The sequence below is a fragment of the Dromiciops gliroides genome, chromosome 2 (genome assembly GCF_019393635.1).
Source record: "Dromiciops gliroides isolate mDroGli1 chromosome 2, mDroGli1.pri, whole genome shotgun sequence".
NCBI lineage: Eukaryota > Metazoa > Chordata > Mammalia > Microbiotheria > Microbiotheriidae > Dromiciops > Dromiciops gliroides.
In genome coordinates, this window is record NC_057862.1 from 541085744 (window position 1) to 541113215 (window position 27472).

Consider the following 27472-nt stretch of genomic DNA (forward strand, 5'->3'; position numbering starts at 1 on the left):
AAGATCTGGACAGAGTGTTCTAGAAAGAATTGGAGGAGGGTGCAGTCATCCAGGAAGGCTCTGCTAAGGAGGAGGTAGCCCCTGAACTGCGTCTAGAAGGAAGAAGGGGGATAAGAATTTGGAGAGTTGGGGCATAGGGGCTGGCCTGTCCAGGTACAGGAAGGCAGGTGCTGTCATGTTAAACTTCTGGCTGATACTTCAGGCTCTCTGTAACGTCTATATCATCAATGAATGAAGGCTGGAAAGGCAGGTTGGAGCCAGACTGGAGGGCTTCTAATTCTATACTAGGAAATGTATAATTTACTTGATAGATAAAGGGAGTCACTGAAAAGTTTTTTGAGATGGGAAATGACATGGTCAGGCCCGGGCCTTTGGAAGATTATTTTAGTAGCTTTGTAAAGACAGACTAGAGAGGGGAAGAGATTGGCTTGGGCAGACTGGTTATGAAGCTATTATAATATGCCAGTTCAGAGATGTAATGAGGGCATGAGCTAAGGTGGTGGCAAGATAAGTGGAAAGAAGGGGACAAGTGCAAAGAGGTATGAAGGGAGAGGATAATAAATCCAAATCTCTAAAGATGGAATTTCAGTCACCCTGGTGATCAGTTGTTGGGGTTTGTTTTATTTTTGAATGAAAGCTGTGGTATGTTCCTGGAACACTGTGACCACTTTTCCTAGGTGGCGAGAGGGAGACAGAGAGACAGAGACAAAGACACAGAGAGACAGAGACACAGAGAAACAGAGAGATAGAGACAGAGACAGAGAGGGACAGATACAGAAAGACAGAGACAGAGTTGAAAGGCCTCCTTGCATAGTGTTTCTTTAAGATGCTAGGTAGAAGGCATATATGTTACAGTGGCTTTGTTTTTCTTTCTTTCTTTTTCTTCTCAATGGAGGAGGAGAGATGGAAGGGAGAAAAGAATAGGTTTTTGCTAATTAAAAAAAAAACACACAGTTTTAAAAAAAATGCTAGGCAGACAGAGCCAAGACTAGGGGCAGGCAAGGAAAGCATCTGCATAAGCCATTATACATGATGTAGAAGGGAGTGCAGCAAGGAGATTTTTAATACAACCTTTTACAAATGGACTTTTTTTTTTTTTGGCAAGGCAATGAGGGTTAAGTGACTTGCCCAGGGTCACACAGCTAGTGTCAAGTGTCTGAGGCTGGATTTGAACTCAAATCCTCCTGAATCCAGGGCCAGTGCTTTATCTACTGCACCACCTAGATGCCCTCCAAATGGACATTTTTAATGCCAGAAAATCTGAGGGTCCATGGGCATTTTTGTGATGAATTTCAATAGTGATTGTAATAATTAAATATTAATCCTTTTAATTAATAATAATCAAGTAGCTGATATTTACATAGCACCTTGAAGTTCACAAAGTGCCTTATGTAAGTTATCATATTTGAGCTACACGTGTTATCTTTCATAAGGATACTGTGAAGAAGTACATACAGGTCTTATCCTTTGGGAAGACAGTAGTGACTGGGAGAGAGGTTTTCAAACTTGCTGAGGATGCACAGATGTTTTATCCCAGTCCTGTAAATAGGGTTAGGGGTTCAGAGGAGGATGGCTTGCCAAGACCATAATAAAGAATCAAGATCACCCTAGGGAGAAGAAGCCAGTGTTATGAAAGGGGAAAACAAGATCCAGCTGACTACATCCAAGTGTTATTACATATATACTTTCCTATATAATTTCAAGGAAGCAAACAGATTTGAGGAAAGGAAAAATTTCCTAACAATTACAGCTATCGCAAAGTGGAAAGGATGATCTTGGGAAGGAGTGAGTTTCTCCTCATTGGAGAACTGCAAGGCAAGGTTGGGTGGTGATTTGTCAGCTATATTGTAGCAGGGATGTTTGTTTGCTTATGAACAGTACCAGAACTCTGAGGTCCCTTCCAACTCTGAAAATCTATGTCATGTGGGAAGGAATTAGACATGTTCTCTTTGGCCCCAAGTGGCAGAACAGAAAACAATGGATGTCAGTTTGCAGAGAGGCAGATGTAGGCTTCATGTCAGGAAAAACTTCCTACCAGTTAGAGCTGTCCAGAAATGGAATAGGCTGCCTTGGGTGAGATCAAGGACAGGCTGTCTGTCCTTGGAGGTCCTCTAGCAAAGGCTGAATAACCAAGTCTTTTCCAGTAGAGCTAAAGTTAGATGGGTTCTGGGGTGCTTGGCCACTCCAAGTCTGTGATTCTGTGTTCTAATTATGGCTAGTAACAATATCACTTAATAATGATGCCTCCACTCAGTGGATAGAATACTGGACTTGGAGTTGGGAGGGCCTGAGTTCAAATCTGGCCTCAGATACTTATTAGCTGTGTGACCCTGGGCAAGTCACTTAACCCCAATTGCCTCAAAAAAAAAAAAAGGCAGAGAGAGAAAGAAACCTCATGTTAGAAGCCATGTAGATGTTCTAGAGCTGGCCTCCACTATTTCTGCAAGTGACCAAGCAACACATATTTATTGAATGTTTACTCTGTGCACAGAAGTGGGCTAAACCACTGAAAAAGATACAGAAATGAATGAGACTGTCTGCTCCCTTGAGGAGCCTAGCTTCTGTTGGGGAGAGAAGATTTCTGAGAGTTATGACTATAAAGTAATCCTAAATAGTCTCCCTTTGTGCTGGAGGGATTTCAGAAGACATCACCATGGACTGAAGTGGTCAAGGAAAGCTTCCTGGTAGGAGGGAAACTCCATTGATTTCTTGAAGAATATTCATTAAATAAATTGATTTCCATAAGTATATGAAAAAAGAGAGGAGTAGGAAAGACCTCCTGGTGGAAGGAACAGCCTGAACAAAGACCTGAAGGACAGAAAAGCATCAGACTCATTTTGGAGCAAGTACAGTTATCCCTTCCACATCATAGGGGTTCTGGAAAATCTGCATAAGATTTTTTTGGCCCACCCTTTGTACCAGAGAAGAAGTCTGAGGGTTCGAATCCCTTCGTGGTTACCATCTGTTAAGGGATAAAATTCTAGTTAAACTGTCTAAAATATCTAGTGAGTGGTCGCCAATAAATTGTAAGCTTTAGCAAGAGTTAAACTTTTAAGCATTTATTAAGGAGAATAAGAATTTGGTAAAGAGAGAGAAAGGCCTAGATTCCTATCTATTAAAGGGAGAGCACATTTCTAGCTCTGCTTTCCACCAGAGTCCAAAGGAAAGAGAGCGAGAGCAAGCGCCAGTCTCTTCCTTCCTCCTCCCACTAGTCACTTCCTGACGCCAAAGAAAAGACTCCTGGTCTTGCCCTCAAAGACCTTCGCTTCATGGGCAGAACTCTTCTACAGTAAGTCTCCAGCAGGTGGCGTCTTTCCAATCATTACACATGTAATTTCTCATGCTGACCTGCAATGTATTGAAACCTCAGTGGTGAGAGTCTCTATGTGGAAGAGATAACTGTATAATCCACTGGCTACCATGAAAGGTTTATGAAAGTGAGTAGGGAGAGAAAAGTAGACTGGGCCCAATCCTGGAGGATTTTGCGTGCTAGCCTAAGGACTTTGAACCTCTCAGACTCTGTTTCTTCATATGTAAAATAAGGGGTCAGAGTAGGTCTTTGCAAAAGGTCTTTGAAATCTACGTCTTTACCATATTGGACAATGAGGAAGATTTTTGAGCAGGATAGTAATAAGATGAAGACTTTTTTTTTTTTAAGTGAAGCAATTGAGGTTAAGTGATTTGCCCAGGGTCACACAACTAGTAAGTGTTAAGTGTCTGAGGCCGGATTTGAACCCAGATACTTCTGACTCCAGGGCCGGTGCTCTATCCACTGCGCCACCTAGCTGCCCCAAGACTATTTTTTTTTTAAAGGAAGGTTAAGGGACAGCTAGGTAGCATGGTGGATAAAGCACTGGCCCTGGATTCAGGAGGACCTGAGTTCAAATATGACCTGAGACACTTGACACTTACTGGTTGTGTGACCCTGGGCAAGTCACTTAACCCTCATTGCCCCCTGCCAAAAAAATAAAAGTAAAGGAAGGTTAATTTGATAATAGTTTCCAAGGCTAGCTTGGACCAGGAGAGGCAGTGGTGGCCGTGGTTATGCAGTCATTGAGCTAAGAGGCTGGGCTAAGAGGTTGGGGATGGGCCTGAGTTTTGGTTCTCTGGAACACTTCCAGTGAGTGGCATAGCCTCCCTCTAACCCAAGGCTTCTCATAGTCCAATGCCTTTACCACCACTACCAAGCCCCCATGCTGCCTATATGGTGTATGGTTATTGTAAGGATGAGAAGATATAATGGATCTTTCAACGTTTTGCAGAATGTAAAGCATCATATGAATGTTTTATTAACAACAAAAACAATGATTGGGATGGGTGAGGATAACTAATGCTGTGAGCAGATCTCTGGACTGTTTTGGGGTTTCAGAGTCATTCTGACAAGCTGTCGACATTTGGCAAACGGTTAAATCCCAATTAGTTTTTGGTCTAGTGGAGAGACAGTGAGGAAAAAGCCCTGGATTTTAAGCCAGAGAACCTGGTTTTGAATTTTGGTTCTGCTTTTCTCAACTGTGTGATTACAAGTTAGTCACTCCCCCACCAAGTTACTCAATTGTGAAATGAGGGTTGAGATAAGGGGTTCTCTAACTTTTTGTTCCCATCATTCCTTTATACCTTTTTTTTACCCCTTTATGCTCTTAATTATTGAGGATCCCCAAAGACTTTTCTTTTATGTGGGTTATATCAGGATTTACTTTATTAGAAATTAAGACATTTTTGCATTGTTGCAAAAATAGTTTCGGCCTCGTTGACCACCCTCAAAGAGTCTCAAAGACCCTCCTGTAGTCACCAGACCACACTTTGAGAACTACCAGACTAAATGGCAGCTCTAAATCTTAAAACTTAGATCCCTATCTCTCCTCTTTCCTTTTCATTCCTCTTTGCCCAATATCATGTGCACTCAGAACATTTTTTCCTGTTTGGATAGTATGTAAGAATTCATAAGCCAAGCCTTAACTATTACAAAGTGAAAGAGCCCTGCTATCAGGCACTGGTGTCCAGTCTTCCAAGGATTGGGTGGGTGAGAAGAGCTAAGGCTGTGAGCATAGCAATGGATTGTTGTGGCCTCATCCAGACTGCCAGGGCTACCCCACCCCCAAATCCATTCCCTGCTCAGGGCCATCTTTCTCTTTCCTTCCATAGGCATAAAGCTGCCCCCTTTCCCAAAATAAGTCTACCAGCAGCTAGACTGCCCTCTTCAAAACTGTCACTCCAGGGCAGCTAGATGGCACAGTGAATAGAGTACCAGCCCTGGATTCAGGAGTACCTGGGTTCAAATCCAACCTCAGACACTTAACACTTACTAGCTGTGTGACCCTGGGCAAGTCACTTAACCCCAATTGCCCCACCAAAAAAAAAAAAAAAAACCTGTCACTCCTACCACCTTATAGTTTTTGCCCCTAGTAAAAAAAAAAATCCTAGCTCTGGCTCTGCCAGTATGTCATCAGGGCCTAAGCACATGCTGAAGCTACAGGTGTGTGACCGACTGCTTCCAGGTGCCATGGTAGCAAATTTGGATCAGTCGTTGATTGTGATTTTAAATAATCACCAGGCCACGCTCACAGAGGTATCTGATCATGTCCCCACTATTGAAAAACTTGGATTCCCTTGCCCTACATCATTCTCCCTTTTTGTCTTCCTCCCTCTCTGGGGCCAAACTTGGTCGATGGTTAATATTTAGCCTCCATTAGGTAAGCTTCCCTCCTTCCAACCTCCCTCAGCGGGACCTAGGAAGCCTCGAGGGGGGCAGGGTGGGAAGGGGGACAGGAGGAATGCGTGTTAGGCAAAGGGGAGCACTGAAGTGAGACTGGGTTAGATTGAAAAACCGCACTGCGCAGGCCTAGGCCCTGGCTCAAGCCCGGGGCCAAGGTGAGCAGAGGAAGCCGAGAGGAGCCAAGAGAGAGGTGAGTGTGGGCAGCTGGCACGAGTGACCCTGGATGTGGCCGCTCTGGGATGGCCAGTGCCCCTCCTTCAGACCACAGGGCACCAGGCCGCCTAGAGCTGTGCTTATTCCCTTGTTCTAGTTACCTGTAGTGCCTAAGAGAATATACTCTCTGAGAAAGCAAATGAGGGGCCTTCACCAAATAGTTGGGAATTTCTGCTTCTCAGAACTACCCTGCCGACCTTCCACTCTGGCCTCTGTCCGAAGCTTCTTCGGACCGGGGGAGACAAGGAAAAGGCACAGTTTGTCTTCTTCATTCAGCCAGCAAGAGCACTTCCTTCCCATGAGGAAGGGAGGGAGGGAGGGAGTTGCTGTCAAAGACAGAAGCAGAGAAAAGAGAGTTTTCCACAGGTATGGGAAGGCCCATTCACAGCTATGAGATGGTGGATTCTGGGGGAAAGGGAATGATCAGCCGGCGTTGCTCAAGAGCCTCTCCCCCTCAACTCCCTCGGGAGGCAAACACTACTTCCCATTCTGGTAATGACCTTGACAGTGTGCGGCCCATAGCTGCCGACAGCAGGGGGAGCCCTGATTCTCCGGTCCCTTCTACACCCCGACTTGGCTTGAGAGATGAATGTATAGTCTCTTGTGGCAAGGGGGAGGTGGCCAGGTTCCCAGAGTCTGGGGCAGAATAAATAGACTGAGCCCACCGTAATTTTGCGTGCCCCTTATCTAGGTGGGAATGGGGCATGAAGGAGCCCCATGGGCCTGGGGGAGGGTGATCCTCCAAAGCCCTCCCTGTGGTTGGGAATGGGGGCAGTGAGGGGCTGAGATGGGATTGGGGAGGTCAGAGGGTATCCATGGCTTCATTTGACATTTTGATCAGAATCACTTGCCCTGTCCTGGTCCTAGTCATTTTGTCCGTGCCCACATCTCCTCTTCCACTCTGAGGTCACCTAGAGGTAGCATCTGTTTGATTGTCCAGTGAAACACTTATCTTTAGCCAAGTCTCCCATTCCCTGACCTCTTCTCTCCACTACTTTTGGTTTTTGGGGGGCTTTTTGTGTGTTTTTTTTGCGGGGCAATGGGGGTTAAGTGACTTGCCCAGGGTCATACAGCTAGTAAGTGTCAAGTGTCTGAGGCCAGATTTGAACTCAGGTTCTCCTGAATCCAGGGCGGGTGTTTTATCCACTGCACTACCTAGCTGCCCCTCTCTCCACTACTTTTTTTTTTTTGTTTGTTTTTGTTTTTAGTGAGGCAATTGGGGTTAAGTGCCTTGCCCAGGGTCACACAGCTAGTAAGTGTTAAGTGTCTGAGGCCGGATTTGAACTCAGGACCTCCTGACTCCAGGGTTGGTGCTCTATCTACTGCGCCACCTAGCTGCCCCTCTCCACTACTTTTGAACAACTCTACTCCAGTCTTTCTGTCTCCCATTCCCTCCTGCCAGTAAGCCCAGTCCTTTCCTCTCTTTGGCCCTGAAATGAGGGTCCCCTGGGAGAGCCCCAGGAGCCCATTCCTTACCTCAAAGGAGACTGGAAAAAAAACCCAAACTCAACAAGAGTCAGGAATGAACAAGGAAGGCAGATGGATTGCCTGGGACTGCCCAGTTCTTCCATACCTCCCCATCGCCATCTCTATGATGTTATCCCCATTCTCTCTCTCTCTCTCTCTCTCTCTCTCTCTCTCTCTCTCTCTCTCTCTCTCTCTCTCTCTCTCTCTCTCTCTCTCTCTCCTTCCCCCTTTCCTCTCTTCTCCTCCCACTGCTTCCCCCCCCCCCAACCAGGAAGGAGAAGCAGGAGGAGTTGCCTCCTTCTTGCTGCTGTTGCTACTGCTGCTGCTGATCTGGCCAGGAAGTTGTCGTGGCAACGGGAGGCGGGGAAGAGATGCACCGAGGGATGGAGGTCTGTGTCACCGCTGCTGCTGCTGCACCTCAGCCCCATGCCCAGGGGCCTTGAATTAAAGGTACCGCAAGAACCCCCCCGCCACTTCCGTCCCTTACCTTCATCCCCCTACCCCCACCCCCACCCCTTGCTTCCCTCCCACTTATGCTTCTATTGAGAGAGAGAGAGAGAGAGAGAGAGAGAGAGAGAGAGAGAGAGAGAGAGACACGTACTCCCCGACCTTCCTCTTTCCCTTCTGCCACCACCCTGACTCCCAGTTATCCCTCTCACTCCAGGCATAGGCTGCCCTCTGGGTGTCAGCCTCTCCCAGCCCCAGAGGATGCTTCCTGGTTCCATTACAATGCTGGTTTTCAGGAAAGGGAAAGAGGTGGTGTGAGGAGGACCTTGGGGTGGGGTGGGGGAAAGGATTCATCCCAGGATGCTGACGAGAGAAGGCTGCCTGGTTCTTATTCTCACATATAAGCTAGGGTATGGGCATGTAGGTATTTTTTTTTTCTGGGCTGAGGTAGAAGCAGGAAACTGGGGAAGAGGGAGGTCTCTCCTAGGCAGATGGCCACCTATTCCTTATATGCCTCCCACTATTACTGATACAAGCTCAGATTCAGGGCACAGCAAGGGTAGAATGGAGGGAAATGGGAGGCAAAGGCTGAGACAGCTGATCTTAAAATAAAGATATCGTATTAGCCATTCCCAGGGTCATCTCCACCTTTCCTAAAGGTTAATCCATCCACCCTCTTCCAAGGACTTTGTCTGTTCTCCTAACCTCCCCCCCCCACCCCATTTATATAGATCAGGTTTTTCCTCTCTATCCCCAGGTTTCCTCTGCACATTTCCTCTACCTTCCCTCACTCCAGGATTATATCCACCCTCACAAGGCACCCAGTTCTCCCCATCTCATTCATCTTACTCTTTCCCCTGCCTAACTCCTCCTCTCTCATTGTACACACCCTGTCCCCTAATCATGCCTTCAGATAAATCCCACTCTTCTTGCCTTTTCTACCAAACCCTTGAGAAGAAGACACATCCCCCCAGATTTGTGGGACTAGATACCCTAATATTTGCCATAAAAGCACCCCAAGACCCCTTCCTCAGATCCTGGGTTTCTTGGACAACAGTGACTACCATCTCCTGACTGACTGTGGGCAGCAGTTACTAAGGCAACAGTGGGGGATGTTGAGGTGGACAAGTGGGGGCGGAATGAGAGAGAGGAAGTTGGGAAAACTGGCATGGGAACTTGGGGGTCTGAGCTCCTGGTCACCCTGTGACCTAACTGAGCTGCTCCCAGTTTCACTCCTGGCAGGTGGGAGAAAGGATGGGTGCAGAGGGTTCCTTAGCTCTGCCTGTTTCCTCAGGCTTTTTGTCTGTGAGCCTTTGGTGGCAATCCATGCATTTTTTAATAGTCTCTGAAAAGGACAAGGAGAGAGCAATTCTTGTGGCCTGGCACTTAACAGAAATGTGCCTGGCTTGGGGTTTTTTTTTTTTGGTTTTTTTTTAGAGATCACCTGATTCTCTGTGTACATATGGGAAGGTGAGGAAAGGAAGCAGCAGTCTTGATAAGGAACAGGGCCTTTCCCATTCATTTTACTTCAGCCTTCAGGTGTAGGGAGGGGGTTGTTTCAGTTAGGTGGGGAGGACAGCCTAGGACTCCAAGGACCCTAAGACCTTCTTCTTCCCTTAATTCCTGACCCCCTGGTGAGCCACTGTGATATCTCTAGTCTTCTTTACCTCTCCCCACCATTGCCCCAGACCACTTTACACCCTGTGGTATGTCGAGGTATACTCAAGAGGGCTGTGTCTCGGTGGTGCTGCCCACCTGGGAGAATGCCCCTGCTGCTTCTAGGGGTGAGGCAGGAGAGGGACTCTCCAGGTGTCTAGAGGAGAAAGACCCTTGCTCTTCCCCTCGGGCTTATCTGGGGCTGAGCTGCTCCTGGGACCACGGTACAGGCCTAGTCCAGGGCTGGAGTTGTTCATTTCTTTGTAAGGATACCATGCGTGAGTGTGTGTGTGTGTGTGTTGGGGGGGTTGTAAAAGAGGAAGAATCCACAGTCAGATGGATGGACTGTCGGCTGTGGGAATTCTGCTTTGTCATGATGCTGAGCTAATTCTCCTCTTGTTCTGAAATGGTGAGAGCCAGCAGCCGAGCAGGGGTGGAAGCAAGCTCAGCTCAGGCATAAACTCCATTCGAGAGTGTGCGCGTGCACACACACACACACACACACACACACACACACACACACACACATTCCCTCCCGCCCGCCCGTCAGGCCCAGACACATGCTATCAGCTGGGGGTGGGGGAGCCTGGAGGGTGTGTAAGGAGGAAACCAGCCAGCCAACCAGCCAGCCAGCTACCCTGCCTGACAGCCAGATACCGGCTCCCCAGCATCAGGGGACCAATTCAAACCCAGAGATCATCCCAGCAGGCTAGGAGGAACCGGGAACATGGGTGAGAAGGGCCTGGGGGCGTGGAAAAGCTAGAAACCTGCTTGGCAAAAGACGGCCACCCCCCTCTCCTGACTCCTACCCAAACACCCCCCTACCCAATCTGGCTTTTTTCCTGTTGTTTTTATTTCTTTTTTTTAACTCTGGAAAAGCCAGCGCCCATTTCCCAGGAGGGACAACCATTATTTAGGTGGATAAGTAAAGGGAGGCCAGTGGATTTGTGTTCGATCTCCACCCCCATCCCTCCCCTCGATCTACCACCCCGGACACACGGCTATCCGGGGCTCTGGAGCTTCCAAGGAGGAGGTAGGTAGCACATTTCCCTTCTTTCACCCACAGTGGGACACTCCTAACCAGGCAGCAGGGCCCATTCATGTGTGTGGAGGGAGGGAGATGGCCCTGAGGACCCCCAATTGACTGAATCGAGATGGGGCAATGGGAGAGTGGCTGGTTGTCTTGGTAATTGCCCCTTCTTTTGGAGGGAGGACTTCTAGATGGGCTCATGGAACAGGCTGAAGTGTGTCTGGATTTGGCCATTCGACTGAGAGAGGGTTCTGCAGTTTGGAGGGGAACCTGGGGCTGTGTGATCTCTGTCCTGGCTACAGGAGATCTCTCCCACCTATCTGGATGGAACTAACCTGCTTGCTCTGTCTTGCCTTCTTTCGGGAATGAATGGGGTCACTGGGGTATGGGAATGGATGAAAAGAAGGGAGCATCTTTGTTGAATAATTTGAAACTTAACATCACTGGCCCATTCCCACCCCCCTCCCCCAGGGACATCCCCAGTTAGGTAGCAACCTAAAGTTTGGTCTTGTGGTTATAGGTTTATCGATTTCATTTACAAAGGTGAGGGGACCATGCCAACCCCCATCCTATCCATAGTTGTTCCAAGCCACCCACGAAGAGTTAACTCACCATTTTGCTAGACCAGGGCTGGTTAAGGAATGAGGTTTTTAGAAGGGTGAGGCTCCGGGCCCTGACCCCATTGCTACTTGTTGCATTGGAGAGCCTGAAGTACATTAAGTGGGTGGGGGCTAAGCAAACACTTCGGCCTGGGAAGGTCCCCAGGGCACCTCTGCCCTACCCTGTCCTTTCTCTCATCCCTCATTCATATACTCCTCACCATGTCCTGCCCAGTAAGTATGGTACCTGTCTCTTGTCTCCAGGTTATTTCATTGTCTACTTGGAGAGCTGGAAAAAGGGGGGATCTAGGGGCAGAGGAAGCCATCTGTACTGTAGGGATAGAGGGGCTCAAACAATAAAGACTTATTTAGTGCCCACTGTGTACCAGGCACTGGGCTAGGCACTGGAGAAGCCTGTGAGAGAGGAGGTCCATGAGAACATGTAGGTGTCTGTGTGTTGGAGGACAAATGGAAGCTCTTGGTGTAGATGGCTGAGTAGGTAGGCCCTGGTGGGAAGTGGGTGTCAGCTGAAGAGTGTGTCAGTGGGGTGCGTGGGTGAATGCCTGTGCCTGTGATATAGCTGTGCATCACTATGTGTCCCTGTGTGGGGTGTTATGCAATAGCTTGTAAGCCTTTATATTGGTGTGCATGGAAGAAGAATGCCAGCATCTCAGGCAGTCAGTCAACAAGCATTTGTTAAGGGCCTACTGTGCACCAGGCACTATCAATGAGCTCTGGGAATACAAAGAAGTATAAAAACATCTACCCTGCCTTCAAGAAGCTCACAGTCTAACAGGGTAGGTAGCACATAAACAACCATGTGCATGTAAGAGACATACAGTAGACGGGGATATCATTTCAGAGAGAAGGCGCTACTGTGTCTAGCATGCTTCCTTCATGTGTGGAATGTAGATAGGCCAACGTGTGTGTGTGTGTGTGTGTGTGTGTGTGTGTGTGTGTGTGTGTGTGTGTGTGTGATCCCTTCTTTCTAGCTCCATCCCAGGCAGATGGATTTAGGGCATGGGGGAATCATCCCCTTCATGTCCAGCCCCGCCTTTCCTACAGTAGTAATCAGCACAGCTTGGATAATGACACTATTACCAGCCCGTAGTGCCAGCTATAAATAGGGGCTGGAGAGAGAACATGAGCACAGGAGGTGCTGAGCTCCAGACGGAGCAGGGGAGGGGTGGGGAGAGTATGCTGGAAAGAGGAGACCTCTTCAGGGACAGGCTATAGGACCCCTAACTTTTGCCCTGGTCATTCTTTAAGGGAAAGGGTATTCCATCAATTCAGAGCCAACAGAGGTCACCTTGGCCATTTCTTCTTACATTTCCCTCCCTCCCTCTTTTCTCCCCCCACCTCCCATCCTGCTGGAGAGTTAGTTGCTAAAACCCCAGAGCAGCTGGCTGCTAGGTCCAGGCATCTGGGCCTGGAAATGCCCGTGTCATCCGGCCGCTCCTCTCTTCTCCCAGACCAGGGCTAGAATGGCCTGTTGGACATGGTATGAGAGGCCCAGAATGGCCCCAAGTCCAGCAGATGGAGGTGCATGGGGATGTTATGGAAAAGAGAGGAAAAGAATGAGGCAAGAGGAAACAGCTGTGTTGCTTTCTCCAAAACGGGGGAAAAACAACATACTCTTGATGAAAGCCAGAAACTGAGGCTTAGTTCTGTACTGGAGGCATTGCTGGTGACAGGCAAGAGAGTACATACAGGACACTGGTCAGCTACTACCCATCCCTAAGCACACAATGAGAGTGTCACTTAGCTTATGCCCTCCCCCCACCAGCCCAGGCTGCCATTTTGGAAACTTGTGACCCAGCTGGATTCAGCCTTTATTTCAGGCATCCAACTGTTGCCACAGTAACTTGGGGGAGAGAGAGCATGGGAGAGGGTGAAAGGGAAACCGGGAGAGAGGATAGTGAAAGAAAGGGAAGGAAAAACAAGCAAAAAAGAAAAGGCAAAGGGGAAAGAAGAGGAGGAAGAGAGGGAGACAGAGCAATAAATAAGAAGACTCTGAGGAAACTCAGAGGACAGGAATAGCTTGAGGCAGAGCTGCCCATAACCCCAATACTGGTGCTCATGGGGACCAATTTTTAATTCTTGTACTGTCAGTGTGGGCTGATTTCATGTCTAGCCTCACCCTGCTGACACTACAAGGGAGCAGGAGGGTGTGGTGTACATGTGTGTATGTATCTGCCCTGAGCTTCTTCCAGGATATGTGGCTCCATTATACCACCCCCACCCCCCAGAAAGTTGGGGAATGGAGGTCATGATAGAAGGTATTCCTGTAATTAGAGGACGGTTGAACTAGATGACAATAATAACTAGCATTATTTACATATGTGTGTATGTATGTGTATATAACACATTTATATTGCCCATTCCTCACAACAGTTGGGGGAGGGGAGCTATAATACAGGTATTATGATCATCCAAACTATTTAACAGAATGGGAGGTTATCAATCATTCAATAAGCATTAGTTTAGTGCCTATTCTGTTCCAGGCACTGTAGTAGGCTGGACATACAAATACAAAAGAGGGAGTCCCTGCCTTTAAAGGGCTTACATTCTCCTAGGGAATGGGAAGTTCAGTTACTTGAACAGCTAGGTAAGTGTTGGGAATTGGAGTCAGGTCTCCTAATAATTCTTTCTGCTACACCTCTCTCTCTCTCTCTCTCTCTCTCTCTCTCTCTCTCTCTCTCTCTCTCTCTGTTTTTAGGCAATGGGGGTTAAGTGACTTGTCCAGGGTCACACAGCTAGTAAGTGTCAAGTGTCTGAGGTCAGATTTGAACTCAGGTCCTTCTGAATCCAGGGCCGGTGCTTTAACCACTGCGCCATCTAGCTGCCCCCTACACCTCTCTCTTAGGTCCCTTCCAACGCTAAGATTCTTGTACTTGTTGTGTTCAAGTTGGCCTTTTGCCTCTTGTCATCTCAGAGCCCCTCATTTGGGCCTGTTTGATTCATGACAATACTTAGACCCCATCCCACAGTGAGAAGTCTGGCATGAGTGAATGGGAGGGAAGAAACTTAGGAGGCCCATGTGGGTGGGTCTTATCAAGGCAGTGTGGGGGCCTTGGAGGTTCTGGTTGCCATAGAGATGGGTGGGTGGCTTGAGGTAGTGCTTGGCTGGTGTCTCAGATAAGGAGGGAGGAGCAGAAGAAGAGGGTGAAGGTTGGAGGAGTAAGACCAAGTATGTGTCTGACCTGGAGAGAAAAACCTGGGACGGGGAGAGGATAAAACGTTTAGGAGAGGTCCTTTCCGGCATCTGGCCTCCCTTCCTCTGCTTCCCTCCACCATTTCCTTCTATTCCTCCCTTCCTTCCTGGAGCTTGCCCTCCAGCTCTCCGGGTCTCCTGGTCTTCTAGTCCACTGCTTGTTACTGGGTCTTTAGAGAGAAAGGGAGTATGTAAGTAGGGGGCATGGGGAAGGGCAGCCAAGCTGCTGGAAGTTGTGTTAATTCATGAGATACTGAGTATGAGGGTGAAAATGTGCTCATGCATGTGCGAACAGAGCCAGCACCCAAATTGGGCAAATCACTTGGAGTGCAACACTGTTGAATAATCAGTCAAATGCTAGACTCATGAATCAAAAAGATCTGGTTATGAACCTCACCTCTAACACTAGCTGTGTGACCTTGGGCAAGTCACTTAAACTTTGAGGATTATGAGACTTGTAGTACCTGCCTCCCATTTGTAAAGCACTTTGTAAACTTTAAATGGGTAGCTGGGTCATTAAAGTTCTTTCTTTTTAAAAAATTAATTAATTAATTTTTGGTGGAGCAATGAGGGTTAAGTGACTTGCCCAGGGTCACACAGCTAGTAAGTGTCAAGTGTCTGAAGCTGGATTTGAACTCAGGTCCTCCTGAATCTAGGGCCCATGCTTTATCCCCTGTGCCATCTAGCTGCCCCCTAAAGTTCTTTTTAAGCCTCAATTCCTCCTCTGTAAAATGGAGCTGACGATACTATCTACTTTATCTGCCTCATAGAGGACTTTGTAAGGATCAAATGAGATAACAGACGTAAAGAACTTTGTAAATTTCAAAAGCTATTCAGCTGTTATTAATTTACGAGACACCAAGCGTACTTGGGGGGAGGGGTATAAAAAATGTGCATGACCTGTGTCTAAACAAGGCTGACCTGATGCTGTGATCTCAGCTCTTACATGATATGATGGGAGGGGTGCTAAGAAGGTCCCCCACTCCAGCATCTCCTTCACTAATACCAGGTAGTCCCTAGAATCAAATCATTCTTTTGGGATAAGACTGGTCATGTTCTCAAAGTACTGTTCAGGGATCTGTGAGGGTAAAAACTATTTTCATAATAATGCTAACAGGTTTTAGTTCTAATATGGTAAACATCAATTGATATGTAAATGAAAGCCTACGTAAACTAAAGCTTTTTTTTTTTTTAGGGGAGAGGCTTCTTGATATTTTTAAGGGTATAAGGGGGTACTGAAACCAAAAAGTTCGAGAATCCAGGTCCTGGATTTTAGGAGTCCCCAATTAAAATGCAAATACTCCTGGAAGGGTAATTGGTTAATGTATTACCAACCATTAGCACCTTAAAGGGGATAATCAACCCAATTACCTTCTCTACAGTAGGATTTGTTAAAGTCCTTCAAACTAATCACCCCAAATTTCTGAGTTGGAGGGACCTCAGCTAACCTCTAGTTCATCCAACTCATACCTGAAAAATAATCCCCACCTCTTAGTGCTCTAAGCAGGCTTTCCCTGCATTATCTAGTTTGATCCTTACAAACCACCCTGAGAATTATGCTTTTCACAGAGGCAGAAATGGAGGGGCAGAAAAGTTAGGTTATTTGTCCCAAGTCACACAGCTAGTAAACATCAGAAGAGAGATTTAAATGAAAGTCTTTTCTGGCTCCAAATTCAACATTCTTTCCACTATACCATATATTGCCTCTACAACAAGTCATTAGTCATCTGTTCTTTAGATGGTCCTTCCTGACTGGAGGGACCCACCCTCTCCTCAGGAAGCCCATTCATTTTGGGGGTAGTTTCAGCTGCTAGAGAATTTTTTTCCTTCTATCAAGTCTAAATCTACTTCTTTTTGTTTGTTTTTGTTTTGTGTGGGGCAATGAGGGTTAAGTGACTTGCCCAAGGTCACACACATAGTAAGTGTCAAGTGTCTGAGACTGGATTTGAATTCAGGTCCTCCTGAATCCAGGGCCAGTGCTTTATCTTAGCTGCCTCCCTAAATCTACTTCTTAATAACATCTAGCCATTTCCCCCAGTTCTACTCTCTGGGGCCAAATGGAGCAAATCTAATCATTCTCTCTTCTAATGCCAACCTAGCAAGTATTTGGAGATGGTTCTCCTATGCCCCTGAATTTCCTACTCCTCAAGGTAAGTGTCTTCGGTTCCTTTAACCAATCCCCATGTGGTATCGACTCAAAGCTCTTCACCATCCTCATTGTCCTCCTCTGAACACTCTGGAATTTTAAATTTAAGTTTCAATCCAGTCTCAGACACTTATTAGCTATGTGGCCTTGGACAGGTCACTTAACCTATATTTACCTTGGTTTCCTCAACTGTAAAAATGGGGATAATAACAGCACCTACTTTTCCAGGGTTATGAGGATCAAATGGGATAATTATAAAGTGCCTGGCACATAGTAGGTGCTATATAAAATGCAGACATTATCATTGTTGTCTTGAGCTTGTCAATTTCCTTCCTAAACCATAGTGAACCAAATGGAACATACTGTTGCAGATGTGTGGCAGCTAGGTGGCGCCATAGTGCACAGAGTGCTGGGCCTGGAGTCAGGAAGACTCATCTTCCTGAGTTCAAACCTGGTCTTAGATACTTCCTAGCTGTGTGACCCTGGGCAAGTCACTTCACCCTGTTTGCCTCAGTTTTCTCATCAGTAAAATGAGCTGCAAAAGGAAATGGCAAACCACTTCAATTTCTTTGTCAAGAAAACCCCAAATGGGGTCACGAAGAGTTGGATACGATTAAAAAGCAACCGAACAACAACAAAACAACATTGCAGGTGTGTTCTAATGAGGATAGACCATATTGGGACTATCAGCTCCTTGTTCTGGGAAGCTTTACCAAACCAGCTGTTTTGGCCACAACATCTTACTCATTTTGAGATTGCAATTAAGTAAAACTCCCAGGTCCTTTTCAGACAAACTGTTCAAATGAACCATTCCTTCCCTCATGTACCTGTGGCGTCTACTTCTCAAATCCAAGTACAATTACACAGAACCCTCCTAAAATTTCATCTTCTTAGATTCAGTCTTCTAGCTTGTTAAGATCTGTTTGTATCCTGCCCCTGTCATTTAGTGTATTTGCTACCTATCTCAGCTTTGTGTCACCTTCAGATTTGCTCAGGATGCCATCTATACCTTTATCAAAGTTACTGAGAAAATGGTACCTAGCACAGGCCCAAGCACAGACCCCTGTGGCACTCCATGGGAGAACTCTTTTTCTGCGTTGACATGGAACCCTGAGTGAAAATGTTACACCTTAATACTCGTTGATACTTAATATGTCCTTCCTGAATGAGACTTTGGTGCACAGTTAGACAGGGAAGGATGCTGGGAAGAACAATTGATGCAGAGTCAGAGAACCTGGGGTTAAACTCTGACTCCGCCCTTTTTTTTTTTTTTTTTGGTGAGGCAATTGGGGTTAAGTGACTTGCCCAAGGTCACACAGCTAGGAAGTGTCAAGTGTCTCAGGCTGGACTTGAACTCAGGTCCTCCTGAATCCAGGGCCGGTTCTCTATCCACTGCGCCACCTAGCTGCCCCTGACTCTGCCATTTTTTACCCCAGGAGTTTGAGGAAATCACTTGGTTTTTCTGGGCCTCCATTTCCTGATGTATAAAATGAAGGTGGTTGGATTAAATGACCTCTGAGAGCCTTCTAGCTCTAAATCTAGGTTCTGATGACAATCCTTTCAGGAATTACGATACAGGACTGTGTTATTTTTATGGGCATAAGGGGGAAACAATAAGTTGGGAAGAGGGGACAAATGGTGGAGCACATTGCCCCAGAGGGTGGCCATGGGTAGCTATGGGGCGTTTCTACACTAGTTGTGGATAAGGGAGGAACAGAAGAGGAAGAGCCATAAAGAAGGAGACAGACAGACAGACACAGAGGGAGAGGGAGATGGAGAGAGAGACAGAGAGAGGAGAAGGAAAGGGATGGTGAGGGGGTAAGAAAGACAATTCTTTCCTACTTCCTAATTTTGACTTAAATTGAAACTGAACATGTTTCTATATTAATGTGGGAATGAGAGCTTAAATGAAGGAAGGAGTAGGGACCAGTGGAAAGATCATAGATTTAGACGTAGAAGGGGCCATCAAGTCCCACACCCTTCATATTACCAGGGAGAAAATCGAGATTCAGGGAGGTTAAGTAATTTGCCTGAGGTCACCATGGTAGTAAGGGGACAAAGCTGAGCTTTAAACCTAAATCTAGGGACAGCTAGGTGGCGCAGTAGAGCACCGGCCCTGGATTCAGGAGGATCTGAGTTCAAATCCAGCTTCAGACACTTGACACTTACTAGCTGTGTAACCCTGGGCAAGTCACTTAACCCCAATTGCCTCAAAAAAACCCCCAAAAACCTAAATCTAGTGCTCTTTCCAGTATTCTCATGTTGACCTTCCATCCCCAACCTCAGTTATTCAATTGAAAGCATTTAGCACACTTAACCCTGTTTGCCTCAGTTTCCTCATCTGTAAAATGAGCTACAGGAGGAAATGGCAAACCACCCCAATGTCTTGCCAAGAAAACCCCATAAGGGTTGTGAAGAATCAGACACAACTGATACAATTGAACAACAATGACATTTATATAGAACTCACTATGTGCCTTTGTCACAAGGGTTCAGGTCTATTGCATAGGTTTAGGCTAAGTGCCAGAATGTCCTTAACACTGGGAGAATCCTTCTTCTGAGAGGTGATAATTGACAAAAGCGGGCTCAGGGTAGAGAGGTGCTGGTGTTTCTAGACTGCCCCACAGAGATGATGCTGACCAAAGTAAAAATATATCATGTTGGGAAGACTTAGAAAGGGTCTCATTGTTCATAACCTGAGCTAGTCCCTTGATGCAGCTGGAGAATCTGTCTCGTCTGCTTTTATCTACTTCTTATGCTATTTCTCAAGACATCTACTCCAAACTTTCTCTTTCCCAACTCAGTGAGAGTATCAAGGCTATTTGATGTGTGCTTCTTTAGCTTCCCTACTCCATTTAACAAACCTTTTCAGCATAATCAGTCACCCTCTTTAGACTCCTTTCTTCTCCCCTATTGCTTTAGTGAAAATGTTTTCTTGGAGGTCACCAATGATCCCCAAGAGACTTCCCAGCTGTAGGACCCTGGGAGATCACCTGCATTCACCAAATCCAGCTACTGTTTGTCAGTCATAATTTTTCTCTGTGGCTTTTGAAACTGTTAATCACCCCTCTTCCAGCTAGATACTGCCTCCTCCCTCGACTTCAGAAGCATCATGCTCTCACCATATGGGTAACTAGGTGGCACAGTGGATAGAGCACTAGGCCTGGAGTCAGGAAGACCTGAGTTCAAATCCAGCCTCAGACACTTACTAGCTGTGTGATCCTGAGCAAGTCATTTAATCTTGTTTGCCTCAGTTTCCTCACCTGTAAAATGAGCCAGAAAAGGAAATGGCAAACTACTCCAGTGTCTTTGCTAAGAAAATCCCACAAGGGGTCATGAAGAATCAGACAAGATTGAAACAACTGAACAACAAAAACATTTATATAGGGCTTACTATGTGCCAGGTACTGTGCTAAACATCCTTACAACAGTTATTCAAGGTAGGTGCTATTATTATTCCCTTTTCATAGGTAGGGAAACTGGGGCAAACAGCTTGGGAGGTTATACAGCTAGTAAATGTCTGAAGCCGGATTTGAACTCAGGTCTTCCTGACTGTACTCTATCCACTGTGCCACCTAGCTGCCTCAATCTGGTGCCACCCTACCTTCACATCCTTATCTCATATTATTCTGTCCCCCAAACAATTACACTCTTCCTTATTTCTGTAATCTCTTCCCACCTTCTATTTACCTATTGAATTCCTTCTCATTCTCAAACCTAATTCAAATGTCATTCCCTTTAGAAATCTTTACTTGATTCCCCAGCATAGTAATGACCTTCCTGTTGACACCCCTGATGGAACACGGTTTGGGGGAAGTAATTTTAGACTCTCTGATGTACATAGCATGTAGTAGTGTGGACCTTAACTCTTTGTGCTGGTGTCTCATCTTGGCTTAGACTGTTCATTCCTTCAGAGCAGGGACTGTATTCTCTAAAGATTATCTCTTCTCTCGAACCCAGTTCCCCAGTGCTCTGGCCACAGTAGGTGGGTATTGACTCTTTGTTACGTCATGCCAATAAGCTGCCGGTGGCTCCCCTTCTTTGCACTTAAACTCTCTGCAGTGACCCTCAGATTGAGAGTATGCTCAATGGATGGTGTCTTGTGTCTGCTTCTGGTTGATCGCCAGAGCTCAGAATGGAGTTCCTCCAAGGACCCCTAACCATAGTTCTGCCTTTAATCCCCATCTTTTTTCAGTAGGTCCCACAGAGAAGAGAAGTAGTTTCCCCGTGGGAAGGCTGATGAGGGTCCAGTTAGTTTAGTAGGTATTTATACATGGCCAGCACCTTCTGAGGCTCTATAGAGGATGAAGACCTGTCTCTTTCTCTAGGAATTTTATAATCTGACTAGGAAGACAAGTTATATAGTGGGAAGCCCCACATATATATATATATGTGTATATATATATATGTATATATGTGTATATATATATATATATATATATATATATATATATGATTATGTTTGTTGTGGGGTATAGATTGTCAGTGTTCTTGTCTTTCAGAACTGGAGTAGTTTGGAAAGCCTTCTGGGAGGAGGATGGGACTTGAGCTAGGCCTTAATGGATGGGTAGGATTTGGATGGTCAGAGGGAAGGAAGGTAAGATGGGTAACTACATGAGCAAAGAAAGATCTGTGGGTAGAAATGAGCAGGACTTTTTGAAGGGAACCAGAATGGGAGTAACATCATAGTGGGAGGAAAGATTGGCAACACCCAGGATCCTAGTATTTCTTCCCTTATGATCATCTGTGTCAAGGGATGGCTATAGAAAAGCCTTCATGGTCATAACTATGGATGAGAATGTTCCCCACTTACCCATGCACCTCATGTAGTTGCTGGCCTGTTTTTCCTGCCTTGATTTATCCAGGTTTCTTAGACAAGCTACTGCTCCTAGCACCATCTTTAATCAATCAAATATATACTTAGGGTACTGATGACCCAGAGAGTGTGCAGAAGAGGACAAATGAGATGGTCAAGGGCCTTGAGTACATGCCCTAGCTAAGCTGAAGGAACTGGTCATTATTAGTCTGGAGAAGACTCAAGGGAAACAGGATAGCCATGGTTAAGTATTCTAAACTCTGCCCTATGGAGTAAGGATTTGACTTGTCCTTCTTGGCCCAAGAGGACAGAACCAGCAGAAAGGGTTGGAAGTTACAAGGAGGAAAATTTAGGAAAAATTCCTAGGAAATTGAGTTGCAAAAGAGGTTGTCTTAGGAGGTGCTGGGTTTCTCTTCTTGGAGGTCTTACCACTTGTTGGGCATGTTGTAGTGGGGCTTCCTTTAATGTTGATGTTGGACCAGATAGCCACTGGGTCTCTTCCAACTCTTATATTCTGTGACTCTGAATTTACTTGTGCCCAGGGTTGTGCACCTTATGGGGGATGCAAAGATGTCAAGACACAGTTTCTGCCTTCAATAGCATACTATAATGATAGGTGACAACAGTTTATGTAAATATATGTGTCTTTGGCTATACACACATATAGTACTTTGGTTTAGAAAACACTTTCTGTGGAATCAGGGATGGAAAGCTAGATTTGCATTTGATAATGATACCTATATAATAGCACCTCAATAATAGAACTTTAAAATTTGCAAAGCACCTTAGCAAGTGCTTTTCTCTTACTAGCGGTGTGATAATTAGCAAGTCACTTAATTTCTCTGAGCCTCAGTTTTCCTCATCCATAGAATGGGTTAACAGGGTTGTTATGAAATTCAAATGAGATCACCACAAAGGACTTTGCAAACTTTAAAGCACTCTATAAATATTAGTTGTATTGTGATATGTACTCTGCCCCGCTCCCCCCATATGACCTGCGTCATAGGTAGGGCCAATATTCTCATTCCCATTTTACTGCTAAGGAAACTGAGGACCAGCCAAGTGGAGTGATTTATGATAGCATCTTAGGATTTAGAACTAGAAGGTACCTGAAAGATCATCCAGTCCAGCCTCATCTCATCATACAGGTGAGAAAAACAAGTCCCCTATGGTCACAGCAGCATTAAGTATGTAATAGGATTTAAACCTAGGTCTCCTGACTTCTAGGTCTTATGCTTTCCCCCTGTGCCATAGCTGCCCTGCTATCTGATTGGGGAGATAAGACTAGCTTTTATGAAGCAATTACAAAGCCATGGAGACAGCATATGATTAAGTGCTAAGTGATGTGGTATTGACGATAAGTGTCAGTGTAATTCCGGGAAGGGCGATATTGATGTGGGATCATCTGGTTAGGCTTCATTGAGGAGCTGGGAGATGGGTTGGCCCTCAAAGGAGATTTATGAAGCACATAAACAAACGAGTAAAGGAGACATTGTTGACCCTGTCTTCTTTAGATTCAGGCTGATAGGAATCCTTTGCTCTCTTCCTTCTTAGTCCTGGTTAAACCACAGTGAGTAGCATAGGAAAAATTATGACCAGTCTCTCTTCTCCCATTTGAGTACTTCATAGAATCCCAAAATGTCAGGGCTAAAAGGGAGCACAGAGGCCACTTACCTAACTCTTACCTGAATGAGAATACCCCACCTTTTCTTGAACACCTCCCGTGACGGGGTGCTCACTACCTGTCAAGGATAGCCCATTTACTTGGGATAGTTCTAAGTGTTAGAACGTGTTTCTTTTTCTTTATACCATCCCTAAATATGCCTCTGAATAACTCATTGCTCCCAGTTTTGCCCTCTGGGGCCACAAGGAACAAGTCAAATGTCTCTTGTGCCTCTCTGTCCTTCAGATACTTAAAGAACAGCATCGCTTGCCCTCCTCCTCTTCCTCCCTCATGTGGTCTCTTTTCTAGACTAAAAAACTCCCCTTGCCGTTCTCTGCATCCTGTCTAGCTTCTCAGTGACTTTCCTAAAACGTGGTCTCCAGAACTGAGTGCTACAGTCCACGTGTGGCCTGACCCTGCGGGGCAGACAGTGTAGCCAAAGCAGTGCCTCCCTCTCTTAATGGAGTCTAATGTCAGATTAGCTTTATTGGTTGCTATGCCACCCCATTGGCTCCTGTTGAGCCTCTGGTCCTCTAAAAAACCCGGGTCTTTTTCAGAGCTCGCTGTCTAGCCACACCTCCCTCATCCTGTGCTTGTGAAGTTGATTTTTGAACTTCCTCCCTTGTCTGTGGGCAATGCTGATATTCCACTGGGTTATTCCCTTCCTTGGCATCCAGTAATGATCTGGGAAATAGGAAGCAAAAAGGGGCGGGGGTTCTTGGCAGAGAGGGGTTCTGAGGTTAGCAAGAAGAGAGAGAGAGAAGAGCCAGCCAGGAAAACTGAGAGAAAGGGTGTGATGGAGATGCAGCAGGAGTAGTGGGATCCTAGGTGGACAATGGGTTCAGGAACTGTTGAGAGAGGGGCAGTAGTGGAATCCTAGGTGGGCAATGGGTTAAGTAGCTGTTGGGAGAGTGGGGGCAGTTACTTCAGGGGGAGTAAGATGTGGAGGCCAGGAAGCAGGACCTATACTCCTGCAGTCATTTCCTCTCCAGCCAGAGAACAATGGCTCAAAACAAGTGTAATACCCCACCCCCTACTACAGTCCTTTCCCACCCCTCCCCCAGTGTACACTTTCTCTTGGGTTGAGCCAATGGAAAGGATGAATCAATGAAGCCCTTGGCTCTCCTCTACCAGGGTCTCTGGATCTTCCTTCCACTGGAGCCAGTTCTAGACTCACCTGGACCCCGGGAGAATTCTGGCTAGGGGGATTCGGTGCAGTGACAGCCTCCCTCCACCTTCCCTTTCCCGGGTCCATGTGTTTCCTGATTCTCCCACAGAGGAGGTCTTGCAAAAAACCCAAAACCACAAAAAACCCTCCTCTTCCCCTCACAGAGGGATGTGGAGCTACTGGCTTTGCTGGTATGTGTTTTCTGTCTCCTGCCTGGCTGAGCTCCATTGAACTCTGAACTCTGGGGCTGCTGGGGCAGAGACGATTGACATGCACTTTATTCTCTCTCCTCCCCCTCCTCTTCCCCCCTCCTCACTCCCCTAGGCCTCTGTGAGTGATCCTGTCCCCAAGATCCCAGCTGCATGGAACGGCTGCAGAAGGTAGGTGGTAGGCTGGGGACTCCATCATGCCCTGTCCCCACTCCCAGGGAAGGAGAGAGGCAAGTGAGGGAGGGAGTATATTGGGGGAAGGAGGGGGACAGGATCAGGACCAGGGTTTTGCCAGCCTACCTGCCTTACCGGTTGGGCAATCATGCCACCTGGTGGTTGTCCATGCCACAGTGGCCCAATTCCAACACTATTGCCTACCTTTTTTTTAGAGGGTAGAATGGGGGGTTGGGGGGAGTATTTCGAGTAGAAGGTGACCTTCTTCCATCCCCAATACCCACACCCACACCTCCCCTCATGCAGGCCCTTTCCCCAGACCTCTGTTCACCCATGTCTCCCACTTCCCAGCAATCGCTCACCTCCCCTGGGAGCGTGAGCTCCTCTCGAGGTTCCAGTGTGCCTGGCTCTCCCTCCAGCATTGTGGTGAGTACCCAGCCCCCAGCCCTGCTCCTCAGCCCCGGCTAGGCGTGTGTCTGGGGTGGGCTTGGTCGAGGGGGTGAGAGGTAGGTTAGGTGCCCAGGGAGTGGCCAGCCAAGCTGAGGTCTGAGCCTCTCTGCAGTTAGGAAGCTGAGGGACAAACTGGTGTGGGCTGCTGTGTCTGCCTCGGGGTGAGGGGCCTCAGGTATCCCGGGTAACAAGTCTGGTGCCATCTCGTCTCTCTCTTCAGGCCAAGATGGACAATCAGGTGCTGGGTTACAAGGACCTGGCGGCCATCCCCAAGGACAAGGCCATCCTGGACATTGAACGGCCAGATTTGATGATCTATGAACCACACTTTACCTACTCCCTCCTGGACCATGTGGAGCTGCCTCGAAGCAGAGAGGTGAGTGTGTGTGTGTGTGTGTGCCTCAGTGCTTTTGAGAGAAAGAGGGGGAAAAGTAATAATCTTTATGATAGTCTTTGGCTTATAAAGTATTTTGCATGTGTAATCTCATTAGATCTTATAACAACTAAGGGTAGATGATATTTTTATCAAATTTTACAGATGAGGAAACTGAGGCTGGGAGGTTAAGTCACTTGCCAAGAGTCACACAGCTAATAAGTCTTTTTTTTTTTTGGTTTGGTTTTTTTGGTGAGGCAATTGGGGTTAAGTGACTTGCCCAGGGTCACACAGCTAGTAAGTGTTAAGTGTTTGAGGCCAGATTTGAACTCAGGTCCTCCTGAATCCAGGGCCGGTGCTTTATCCACTGTGCCACCAGCTGCCCCTTAATAAGTCTTTTAGTCTGGATTTGAACTCAGTCTTCCTAACTCCAAGTCTAGCATTCTATCCACTTTGCCACCTACTTGAGCTGCCTCTAAAAACAAATGTGATTTAGGAGAAACTCTCATTGTATCTTTTGTCTAGGCAGGAGAGATTCAAGATGATGAGAAATGGGAAATATGCCCAGGGAACTTGCATGGGGAAGACATTCTGGATTTGGAATAAAAGACCTCTTGTCTCTACCACTTACTACCTGGCCTGCCTTGGGCAAAATCCTTTCCTGCCCATTGGGCCTCACCTGGGAAATGAGAGGGTTGAATTAGATGCTCCCCTGAAGTTACTACCAACTCTGGTTCTGTGATCCTATATGATAACTAGTATTAATTGAGTGCTTAATCATGGTAGTTTAATACTACTACAAGTTAAAAGAACACATTTAAAATTTATGTTGCATCTCAGGTGCCTGTTGTTTAAAACATAGAAGCAGAGAACAGCTAGGTGGCGCAGTGGATAAAGCACTGGCCCTGGATTCAAAAGGACCTGAGTTCAAAGCCAGCCTCAGACACTTGACACTTACTAGCTGTGTGACCCTGGGCAAGTCACTTAACCCCCATTGCCCCGCCAAAAATCAAACAAACAAACAAAACAAAACAAAACATAGAAGCAAGCAGATTTCTGGGGCTGGGAGAGGGCTCAGGTCATTTAGTCCACCACCACCACCACCACCACCCTCCACTTTACAGAAGGAACTGAGGCGCAAAGAAGGAAGTGATTTGTCCACAGCAATAGAACAAATGATTAGAAGAACTAGGACCAGAACCCAAGCACAGTGGAAGGAGCAGTGAATTTGTGGTCAGGAAGACCTGATTTCCAATCAGGCCTCAAATACTTACTTGTGGTGTGACCCTGGGCAGCTCACTTAACCTTTATTTGCCTCAGTTCCCTCATCTGTAAAATGGAAATAATAATAGCACCTACCTCCCAAGATTGTTATGAGGTTCAAATGAGATAATAATTGCAAAGTGCTAAGCGCAGTGCCTGGCACCTAGTGCTATAGAGATGTTCCCTATTATTAGTTATTTGCTATTATAGCACACTCAAGACAGTATCAACTAGAGATCTAAATAAATAAATAAAATGCTCAAGTTCCTTAGAATAGTAATGTTAGCCTATAAACCATTGCCTTGGGATAATATTTGTAAAGCACTTAGTAGGTAATGAACAAATGCTTGTTTCCTTTCTGCCTTCCACTTGATAATCACACTGACTCCATGAGGTAGGTTGGGCAGTTATTATTGTGTGTTCAATTGCTTATCAGTCATGTCTGACTCTTCATGACCCCATTGAGGTTTTCTTGTCAGAGATACTGGAGTGGTTTTGTCATTTCCTTCTCCAGCTCATTTTTCAGATGGGGAAACTGAGGCAGACAGTGGGAAGCGACTTGCCCAGGGTCACATAGCTGGATTTGAACTCAGTAAGGTGAGTCTTCTTGACTCCAGGCCCAGCATTCTATCCGCTGCGCCACCAGCAGTCCATAGTTATTATTACCATTTGTCAAATACAGAAACTGAGGCACAGGGAAGTTCATCTGTCAAACTACTAGTAAGTTGTCAGAACTAGGACCAGAACTCAGTTTTCTCTGGGCTAGGTGCCTTGAAGAGACAGGAGTCCCTGTCTCTAGCAAGTACACAGCCTAGCTATGGAGGCAAGTCACAGATAACTGAAAAGATAACCAGGTATTATTTAGAAAAGA

At 46.4% G+C, this 27472-nt stretch overlaps 1 protein-coding gene across 9 annotated transcripts in view; it reads left to right on the forward strand.

Annotated features, from left to right (window-relative positions):
- DMTN (dematin actin binding protein) overlaps positions 1-27472 on the forward strand; it is a 49027-nt gene that overhangs the window by 2343 nt on the left and 19212 nt on the right. For 4 of the 9 annotated variants that reach the window (XM_043986077.1, XM_043986081.1, XM_043986079.1 and 1 more), the window contains exons 2-5: positions 7665-7843; positions 24457-24512; positions 24867-24941; positions 25186-25341. In XM_043986077.1, the coding sequence (XP_043842012.1) occupies positions 24495-24512; positions 24867-24941; positions 25186-25341 (249 nt within the window). In that variant the 5' untranslated portion in view covers positions 7665-7843; positions 24457-24494. Of the gene's footprint in view, positions 1-7664; positions 7844-10095; positions 10530-24456; positions 24513-24866; positions 24942-25185; positions 25342-27472 lie in introns of those variants that run through there. The other 5 variants (XM_043986083.1, XM_043986085.1, XM_043986086.1 and 2 more) reach the window with 3 other exon arrangements.